The sequence below is a fragment of the Lonchura striata genome, chromosome 15, assembly GCF_050655825.1.
Source record: "Lonchura striata isolate lonStrDom1 chromosome 15, ASM5065582v1, whole genome shotgun sequence".
Classification (NCBI taxonomy): domain Eukaryota; kingdom Metazoa; phylum Chordata; class Aves; order Passeriformes; family Estrildidae; genus Lonchura; species Lonchura striata.
Window position 1 is genome coordinate 5967481 of NC_140717.1, and position 10696 is coordinate 5978176.

General features: G+C 43.2%; 1 protein-coding gene across 1 annotated transcript; it reads right to left on the reverse strand.

Annotated features, from left to right (window-relative positions):
• Positions 1-875: 875 nt before the first annotated feature.
• On the reverse strand, positions 876-6279 carry DRG1 (developmentally regulated GTP binding protein 1). Its single transcript, XM_021549964.4, has 9 exons — positions 6183-6279; positions 5884-6007; positions 4933-5108; positions 4465-4534; positions 3744-3913; positions 2879-3009; positions 2526-2693; positions 1461-1583; positions 876-991 (listed from the first exon to the last, which is right to left on the reverse strand). Exons 1-9 carry the CDS (start codon positions 6222-6224, stop codon positions 892-894), a joined length of 1104 nt encoding a protein of 367 aa, XP_021405639.1. The 5' UTR covers positions 6225-6279; the 3' UTR covers positions 876-891.
• Between the last annotated feature and the right edge of the window lie 4417 nt (positions 6280-10696).

Sequence of the window (10696 nt, forward strand, 5' to 3'; positions counted from 1 at the left end):
GGACGTGCTTGGAGTAGAACCAAGGCTTGGATGTTTCCTTACCAGGCTGAATAGCAAGCACTGGTCCAAGGATTTAGTGCTTGAGTGGGTGTCTCTAATCACTTTGTCTTCTTGAATGTATAACAACATGAGGGGGAGTGTTTTTTATGCATCTAAATAAACACCCCTATAATTAAACACCCCTACTTCCTTTTTGTAGGAGAGCAAATGCTAGAGGCTGATGCATTTGATAAAAACTCTTGATATGAGCTAAAAGCTTCTTTATTTATCCCTATTAATCAAGAGAACCACTCTTAAGAGCAATGTGCTTCTCCTGAGCACCTTCCTTCTTTATCTAGGCAGGAAATTATTTTAAGAAAACTTAGCTTTCAGTGATACAGACACAAGCAGCTAGCTCACTTCCACTAGTCTAAACAACTAAAAAAGCAACTGCTCCTGACCAGCTTTTCCACTACTGCAGGACTATTAATAGCCTTGATGTATTCCAACAGGAACACTTTGAGATAAAGGCAGCTGGGACTCTGTCCTCTAGCATTGTTTCATAAGATAGGATTCTTTAGCCTCTGTTTTTCATGTTTTGTTCTTAGAACAAATAATTCCTGATGTGTGAACTTTCTTCTAATTTGGAAAGACACGTACATGAAGCAGAACCTTATCCCTGCAATCAAAGCTTCTTGTAAGATTTTGTCCTTGTGAAAGTCATTTAACCAGAGCTTTTCATCTGCAAGTTCTGCTGGAACAAGCCCCTGCAGTGTAAGTTGACCAGAAACATCACTTTTACCATGCAGCACAGTGCTATAATAAAAGACCATTTCTAAATCAAAACTGGGGCTGGGTGTTAATTACAATGACAAAATTTCAGGCACAGCAACAAACCATGTAAGAATAACTTTATTTCTTCACAATCTGAATAACATCCTCATCTTCAAGAGTGTGGTCTTTTCCAACTTTCTGAGGGTTGTGTTTAACAGACGAACCCCAGACCAGTGCACTGAAAGAAGAAAAATCAAATTTAAAAGGCTTAGAAGTATGATATGCAAGCAGAATAGCAGCTATTTCTGTCACACAGCTAATACAGAAAGCAATGCTTCAGAGCTATTTTTATTCTCCTACAAGTACCTGGCTGAGTAGTTGGTGTGAACCAGGGTTAGAAGCAGCTCAGAACAAAGCCTGAAGTTGTCCTGAGTACCCAAGTGCATGGGACAATGCTTTGCAATGCTGTGCCTAGTGCTACTTTTAAATAGCAAAATTTAAAAGTACACAGAGGACATTTATGTAGGAAAGAGCATGAGAACATGAAATACAGCAACTGAAGTATTAAGTGTGATTATTCTAGGCAGATTTATTCAATTTAACATTAAAAAAAGAAGTCCTGGCATTCCCTTCTGGTTTAGAAGAGGATGAAATCTCTGAAGGCAAGTTATTTTCTATTCTATATATTCTTTTATTATAATACTTACTATTTAAAGTCTTTTATGAGATTTTTGTGGATCTTCATGCAAAAATCCTCCACTGTGGTCTTGCAGTAAGGTAGTACCACAGGAGAGGTGTAGTCTGGGAGCTGCCCTTTAGGTTTTGTGTAGCTGTAACACAGATGGAACCATCAGTCAATACCAAAACTTGCTTTTTCAAACCCATTGTGATATTTCATCAGTGATTGCACTGTCACCCCCAGCATGTGTGCCACATCCCACTACTCCAGTGGTGACAATGGATACACTGCAAAACATTTGGTGGACCTAAGCTGAAAATGCATCTGGGCAGCCAGTGGCCGCAGTGGGCTCTCCCTTCTAACTGCCAATGTTTCTCACTTGTGAGCTTTCTGAAGGTGCTTTAGAAAAAGTCAGATGGCAAGAATTGTTGGAAAATAACATCTTTAATATTAATTATGGTTCCAACTTACCTTTTTTTTTTTTCTGTGAAAACCTCAACATATATTAAAAAAGGCACCTGATGAAGTCTATAGCATAGATACCTAGACCACAGATACAGGGGATTGTGAAATGCCTTTTCACAATATATTCTATATTATTACAAGAAGATAGATATAAATTTAAAACACAACAATTACTGTATTATGAGTATTAGTAAATTCATTCATAAATTCATCCAAAAATGCCTAAGAATTATGAGGTAAACCTGGAATAACGTGTACTAAAAATATCTGAAATCCTAGATTAAGAACTAAGTTCTGTCAAGAGAGTTGCATCCATGACAGACTAAAAAGATGATTACATCTGGAATCACAGTGTTACCACTAAGTTTGTCTAGAGTTCCATGTTTTCATGAATTTTTTTTAAGATGTGCTTTGGTCTTGGTTTCACAAGGTTATCCTTTCATTCCCCTACCAATTCAAAACAGCATTGTGGCTATCACAAAACAGCTAAAACGAACACAATTTCTGGGTTACAAAGCAAATACCAGTTGGTAGAAAAGCACTGTAAAATATTCTTCATCCATTCCTGAGACCTTTTTCAGTCTCAGCCATGCGCTTAACTCCACAGAAAGCAGCAATTTTGACTTACATTCGGACTAGTTTCAAGTAGTCCCAGATTTTCTCCAGCAGATCATCAAAGTTCCAGCGATGATGAGCAGATATTGGTACACAGTGGGGTACTTTGTAAATGATATCTAGTTCTTCAATGGAAATTTGGTCAATTTTATTTAAGACGTAAATGCATGGGATGTAAACCCTGGAAAGAGAAAAAAATTGTTAGAGCAACCTGACAGCAGCATGCTGCTACCTTCACTGCAACAAAAAAATATTTTTGAAAATATCTCTATGTTGATGCCACATTGCTGGCTCAGCTGCTGTGGGAAGCAAACCCAAAGGAAAATTCTTTTCTTTGTACTGCAGACTGCAGGGAGCCAACAGTACCTGTTTCCTTCCACAACGTCAATCAGGTCATCGGCAGTGGCGTCGCTGCGCAGGGTGACATCAGCATTGTGGATTTTATACTCTGCTAAGATGCTCTTCACTGTCTCAGTATCCAGCTCGCTCTGAGGACACTGAACAGAGACAGACACAGTGTTAAGGAATGGCAGAGCTAACAGCCAAATCAAGTATTACAATTAACATTGCTGTCACCCAGCAACCACTGCATATACATTACTAGAAAGAATAGCTGCATTTTAAGTTATTGGACGTGACTCTCATTTCACCACAGCTGGCCTGAGGAGAAGGAAAAACAGACCTAAATCTTAACAGCTTCATTTATATTAATGTCCCACTGAGAGCTACAATCCAACATTTCAGAAGCAGTGCTTCCTTTCAGTTTGGGACCAGATGCAACACAAACCCAAGTATCTTCTAGTTCAGAGCCCAGACAACTACACTTTAGGTACTTAGAGTGCAGAGTTGTGACTTTTGGTATCTCTGGTTATTTCTATGCTTCTAAAGATTCAGGTAAATGGGTTGCAAGGCCTGAAACTCTGAGCAATCCTCACGGGAAGAACATTGTAACCACCAGGTAAGAGGCATTTTTTGCACATTCTCCTTTGGATCTCAAACTTGTTATGTGTGGAAAGCAACTGAGGCTCTGTTTTGAGGGTAAGGAAGTGCTCATGCTCCAGGAGAGGTGCGGATGGCCTCTAAGGAAAGTTAATGACTGCAGCACTGCACACAGTTCAGCTCCTTAAGAAGTCACAGTACAGCATAGTCCCAGACATACCATCAACTACAAATGCCTCTTTCTTCAAGCAATTTTGTTTTTAATTTTGGTTAAAGAGAACTTCCAACTTACTGTGGCTGTAAGGTTAATGCCTCCTTTATCCTTTTTTTTAAAGCCAATATTGGGGGGCTTACTATTCAGACGAATTCCAAATCCCTCCAGTTCATTCTCAATGATTTTCTTGTGGCCAAGGGGTTTCAGCACGTCCAGAACAATCAGAATGAGATTACAGGTTCGAGCAACTAAGAATCAGAAAAAGAAAGCCACCTCTCAAAAAGCATGCTCACACAACTGAGACAAAACAACCACAGTATGGCTTGGTGGACTCATGACACTACAAAACCCTGAAGGCCAGCATATTGTTATTTTTAAATACCAGTGTAGGACTGAAGTCTATTGTGCTGACCAAGCAGTGATAGATCTTTACATGCTGGAAGAATGACAGAGGGTGGAAAAAATCTTCCTGTCTCCATTCGGACACCAGACCGAGGACAATTGACTGGGTGAGGAAATAAAAACAGCAGCCTTGTTTAGGACAGGATCACATCTGCCTGCAAAACTGGCAATGTGCTTTCACCGAAGTGTCAGTGCAGAACAAAAACCCAACCAGTGCACAAAGCCAGAACTTAAAGTAACAATATGAAAGTAGCTACTGCTTCTCAGCAGACAGCTCAAGTCCAGCAAACAATCCAGCTTTTTAAAGACATCAGAACAGTGACTGAACCCTTCATTCTCCTGTACTGTGTTAAAGGAACCAGTGATTAGCTGCTGTCTCCAGCTCTAACACACTCACCTGCAATGACCTGCCGTCCTCTGCCTTTACCATCTTTGGCCCCTTCAATAATTCCTGGCAGATCAAGCAGCTGTTTGATCACAGGAAGGAAAGTATCACATGAGAAAAGTATTCTTCATTAAATCAATCCTACTTTTACCCTTCTAAACCAGCTGACTCTACTGCAAATCTGAGCAGAGTATGACAAGACTGTTTCCCATCTGATTGTTGTATCTTGTATTAGCCCATGTGCCCTACCAGTCCAGTAGAACAGATTAACTCACAGGGAATAATTAGAACTACCACAGGAACTTCTTCCCAGAGCAAAGTAAAAAGCAGGGAAGAATCCATACCTCATGGAAACATTCCCAAGGTATTCTCAAGCACTTTTACACATCACTTCTAACCTGCTAATGTCAGGCCAGACCACTCAACCCTAACAGCACAGCATCTGTATAGCCCATCCTACCCTCACAGACAAGATCTCACCTGGATCTTTGCTCCTTTGTACCTAATGACTCCAGGCACAGTAGTCAGTGTGGTGAACTCATAGGCTGCCACTTCAGAGTACACACCAGCAAGATTACTCAGAAGAGTGGATTTTCCCACCGATGGAAAGCCCACAAACCCAATGCGGGCATCACCTGTCTTTGCAACATCAAAACCTGCAAATAAGGAGTAGAAATATTTGTCTAATGATTGACATTTTCTATCTGCTAATGTTCTGGACAGTAGAGACACTGTTATTTTTAATATTGCCTGAGCAAAAGCCAAGTTAGCTTTCCTAGAAGAAGGATGAGGGTGGGAAACACATTGTTCACAATCTTTATTGCCTTGCACCACTCTGTAATATTCCATTACATGTACCTGCCTAATAAAATCTTGGCTGCAAAGCTTCACAGTGGTCTTTGTTTGAGTTCAATGTAAATAGAGCACTCCCTTTAAGCACTGCAGCTTAGGAAATTCACACCTTTATATATAAAAACAGGTGGCTGCTGCAAAGGTGCATCTTCACGTAAAAACCTTAAGATTTCTGCCGATTGTACGAGCCAAAATACAAAAGCACTTTCATCTACACTTCAGGAAGTGCTCCAGCCCATAGCCCTAGGTAGAACCACAAATCATGGTTAGAGGTCCTGTACCGGGTAGGACTAGAGAAAGCAAGGACAGAGCAGGTTGCCCAGAGAAGCTGTGGCTGCCCCATCCCTGCAAGTGTGCAAGGCCAGGTTAAATAGGGCTCCTGATCTACTGGAAGGTGTCCCCGCCATGACGGGGAGTAGAACGAAATATTCATTACGGTCCCTTCCAACCCAAACGCTGTTGTGATTCTATGACTGTTTAGCAGATAATCTGACAGGATTTGTGGGACAAGAGCCCCCCAGTTAGCTCGACTTCCGTCGCACCTCCCGCACTTCGGCAGCTCCCGCACGGACCACGCACCTTCGCCGGGGCCGCCGCCGCCGCCGCCCTTGGGGGTGATGAGCTCCCGGCGCAGCTTGGCCAGGCGGGCCTTCAGCAGCCCCAGGTGGTGGGCGGTGGCCTTGTTCTTCTGCGTCCGGGCCATCTGCAAGGGCACAGGACCGAGGGCTCACACGGCAGGGCTCTGCCGCCCTCGGCCCCTGCGCGACGCCTGCGGACAGGGCCCCGCCACCCCTCCCCCTCCCGAGCGCCGCGTCCGCCCCGCTCGGCGCCCCGTGCCCGGCCCGCCCCGCGGGAGGCGGAGGGCGGCGGTGCGGTACCTCCGCCTCAATCTCCGCGATCTTGGCCAGGGTGCCGCTCATGGCGCCGCCGGGCCGGACCCGCCCGGCCGCCCCTCAGCGCCGCCGCTGCCCGCGCGCCGCCCGCGGCCGCGCACGCGCCTGCGACCTCTCGCGAGAGACGGCGGGCGAGAAAGGGCGCGCGGCGCGCGCCGCCGGCTTCGCGCGCTGCCCTGAGGGGAGGCGGCGCAGCGCCCCCTGGGCCGTGTGCAGAGCGCGCGCCGCCTCAGAAACAGCGGGCAACGCTGTGAGGGGCGAGTGTGAGGGAGAGGTGTCCGAGTGTGAGATCCGTGTGTGTGAGGGATCCGTGCGTATGCGAGAGACCCGTGTGCCTGTGACCTCCGTGTGTGTGCGAGGGATCCGTGTGTATGCGAGAGATCCGTGTCCCTGTGACATCCATGTGTGTGAGGGATCCGTGTGTGTGAGAGATCTGTGGCTCTGTAACATCCATGTGTGTGAGAGACCCGTGTGAGAGGGATCGCGCGCCTGTGAGATCCCGTGTGGGTGAGAGCGATTCATGTATCTCTGGGATCTGTGTGGGGTCCGTGTACGTGTGATGTGTGTGTGTGAGACCCGTGTGTCTGCCCGTGTCCGTGAGATGTAACCGAGGCAGAGCGCGGCTGGGGCGGCTGCGGGGCGGCGGGAGCCGGGTGTGCCAGAGCCCTGCCGGGCCCGGGGCGGTGCTGGCGAGCCTGAGGCGCTTGGCCGTGAGCGGCAGCCGGGCTGCGGCGCCCAGAGAAGCCGGCGCGAGGCGGCGGGTGCTGGGCTGTGAGACAGGACGGAGCGAGGGGAGCTGTGCGCTGAGGCAGCGGCCCCGCAGGTGCGAGAGGAGCGGGGGTCTCGCTGCCCGCGAGGGGAGGTGGCGTGTGCCCTTCCCGGGGTTAAACCGGACCAGCCTCCCCGCTCCGGCCGCAGCCCGCTCTGCTCCCCGCCAGGTGTGTCTCTGTGGCGCGGCGCTGCCGCACTGCCCGCGGCGGAGCCTTCCCGAGCTGGTGCTTTGTCACGCCGGGACTTCATGCCGGAGCTTTCTCACGGCTCCTTTCAGCTGAGCCCTGACCGCTCCACTTTGCCCCAGGGACATCTGTAACTCTGCACTGAATGCAGGGTAATTAGAGAGAGGATTTTTTTAAGGCCCCTTCAAACTTTAAAATGCCAAGTATTTCCAGTGTTAGGCTGTTTCACAAGAAGCCAAACAATTTGATTTCAAGTTAAAAGTATTTTTATGACAAGAAAATACAATTTAATAATTGTTCAGGACATTGTTTTCCAAGTTTATTTCCATGTCATATTTTGTCTAAATTCGAATATTTGTAGAAATCTTTCTGTCCAGTATCCTTTCCAGGAAGGCTCTTCTATCTCAACTTATTGCAATGTCTGTTTCTATAGATTGTATCTAAATGTAAAACTTAACTTTAGGGGAAAAAAAAAAAGCCAAAAATACACTCTCCTGGGCCTGTAGTGTGAGCACTTAGAGACACACCTGCCACATTGTCAGACAATTCTGAGTATGTTACAACTGACAAAATTGAACTAACCTTAGAACAGTTTTGGTGATAGAATTTTTATGGAATCATTAAATCTTCTCTAATTACAGTGAAAAGGGGAAAAAGAGTGCTAGTGTAATGGGAACCACATTGCTATATGTGGTCTCTGCCTCCGCATTTCCCTTTTTGTCTCATTTTGATCAAGAAAGCAGCCTTTATTGTCATCAACTCTATAGTAGGAACTGTCATTAATATAAACTTATACAGAGCTTACTAAAATAGAATTTCAAATAAAGTGGAATTGCTATTCCTGGTAATGTTAGTTCAGCTAAGCTAGGGTAAATATAAATGCACCTACCCTCTGTATATTTGTTCATGGCTTTCTAATTATTTCTTGTGAACAAAATCTTTTTCCAACATGGGATGGAGAGTTGACCCTGGCATAAATTTTTTCCTATTTACTTCAGATGGAGTTGAACTTGTCTATGCCTCAACTGAATTCAGCCATACAATCAGTCTACATTTGTGGCTCTTTTTAGTAAAAGGAAAAACATTGAGAAAAATACAGATTCTGAATCAGGATTTTAGACCTCCCCTCTTTTGTGCAGTAGATCATGGTTAACCTCAGAACTTACTGCTAGCTGTTCTTATAAACTCACTCCAAATCTCATAAATTGAGTCTAACTTAAAACTATTTTTCAAAGTGGGGGCTGAATGAACAAAGATGTCAGTAAAGTACATGGTGTGAAAATTTAGTTACTGGCTGGTTTTTGTGTTCCTGGTTTATGTTTCCATAGTGTTCTTAACATACAGCTGCTCAGGAAGCTCTTAAATTGTTTTTTTTTTTCAGAAAGTTACTCAAGCAAAGGATACAAGGAATTTAGGCACCTAAAAACTTCTTTCAGTGTTGAGTATTGTCCTTAATTACCTGAAGGGAGAAAGAATTTAATTAATAAAGATAATTAGTTTCATTTTTGGTAGCCAAATTAACACTTTCTAATTGGTTTGGATATTTGAAGTAGTTTATATTCATTTATAACAGCACCATCTTTTAAGCTTCAGAAACGTATGTCCAACAGAGATTGTTTCCAGGTTGTAAACAGAGTAACGTATTTATTGTGAGTACTGCTGTGAATTTTTTAATATAAAGGTGTTTTATGTGATATGGTGCTTAGAGAACAGGGTGGTTCTGACCATAGGAAATAAGATGCAACAGCTGGAAAAATAACTGAAGGGTGGGTGACTGGGAATGGATAAATTATGTCCCCTGAGGACTGCAGTCAAAACTAGAAAATAGAGTGCAAATGCTAAAACCTTATTAAAGAAAAAGAAAACAAAAGTCAGTCAGAGAAGGGAAAAATCAAGGAAATTATTAATAGAAAATTGGATATAATGTCAGAAGAGATAAAAGCCCCCAGTAGAACCAGAGAGCAAATGAAAGGAGATGCAAGAGACTGAGATCTGCTCAAAAGGTTAATTGAGCTTTATAGTGGGCACTGATAGAAGATGGAGTATGTGAATTGCCATATTTTTTATTAAAACATATATGTGTGTTTTTTAAATTGCAATCATTCAATTTAGGAAATCTAAATTAAGTGCAGCAGAGGGAATACTTCCAAAGGCTGTAACTTGCACAACAGTCAATCTCTCCTGGGACCAATTGCCTATGTCAGATGACAGAAAATGAAGGTTCAGCTCTGGAATTAAACTCACAAATGATCACTCAGTTGTATGAATGACTAATTGATAAACCTGAAGTATATCCCCTCAGCACTTCTCTTGTAATGTTCTTAATAAGATAAGGAAAGCAATTTACTAAAAGGTATTCAGCAGGTGGACAAAGACTGCATCATACATAAAGGCTGTCTCATCAAACACTTAAGGAACAGGATACAGTATGGAATCAATGATTGGGAAAAACCAGGAGTGTTTGTTTCACCAAGCTACAGTGACAGGAATGTGACTGAAATGGCACATACCTCATCAGCAAGTTCTGAATGATGGTGGGCTGTAGAAAAATGGGTTTCAGAAATTCATTTTCTACACACTTCAGTCTTGCTGATACTGATCTTGAGCAAGTCTTTTCCTTTACTTGTGCCTCAGTTTTATTTTTGCACAAGAGGAATGTGCAATTGCCACAGAATGATTGAAACTTTCATGTTTCCATAGCATTGCCCTGCAAGTATGGTAACTATAGCTCACTTTCCTAGGAGAGCTTAGGAGCTAATGCATTTAGGTTTTATGTCAAACTATCCATTTAAAATAAGCTACTTCATTATGGATTAAACTCTGAAATTCTTTTTAAAACAACTAGTATTTTAGCTTGAGTAAGAGTTTTACTTACATGAGATAGTGAGATGCAAACAAAGTATATTGACAAGAGGCTTGTAAGTGTTTTGGATAGCCATGTGAAATTTATCATAGTACAATACATGGTAAATACTGTGAGTATGAAATTAATTGTGATAACTCATGTATGCTTCATTAAAATCACATAAAGTACCTTGTTAAAAATAAGCAGTGAGTGCTCACCTAGACAGTTTTGAGGGTTTTTTCTCCTCTTTATATTCTAATAAATATCTCAAATACTTGTGGATATCAAGTTTATTCACAGTGCACTGAGAAGGTCATTTTAGCTTAAGAGCTACTCTGGTAGTACAACCCTTGTGGTTTTGGTAATTCACCTCATGCCAGAAGCTGCAGACTATACTGGCAATCAGCTGATGCTGTGTGTTTGTGGGCTTGCTGCAGACTGCATTTCTAGATTAGTGGTGGGATTTCTGCAGGATTTCAGAAAGTGGGGAGAAGATGACAGAGAGGAAATGAAATCATGATTTCAAGTGAAGCAAGGATCTTGAAATTTCATATCCTCTCAGAAACGATCACCCACCCAGTGAAAAATAATTAGTATCAAATGGTAATGGCAATCTGAGTACTTATGATTTTAAGAATTATAGGTATGACACTGTAACCAACCTGCCAGAGTTTCCTCATGAAAAAGGGTAACTGCAA

Bases quoted from the DNA above. Each gene is read 5' to 3' on its own strand.
- DRG1 (XM_021549964.4), bottom strand. From the start codon at position 6,224: ATGAGCGGCACCCTGGCCAAGATCGCGGAGATTGAGGCGGAG. The intron at 5,109-5,883 runs GTGCGTGGTCCG...CCTTATTTGCAG, and splicing joins CGGCGGCGGCCCCGGCGAAG to GTTTTGATGTTGCAAAGACA. The intron at 3,914-4,464 runs GTGAGTGTGTTA...TCTGATTCTTAG, and splicing joins AGGACGGCAGGTCATTGCAG to TTGCTCGAACCTGTAATCTC.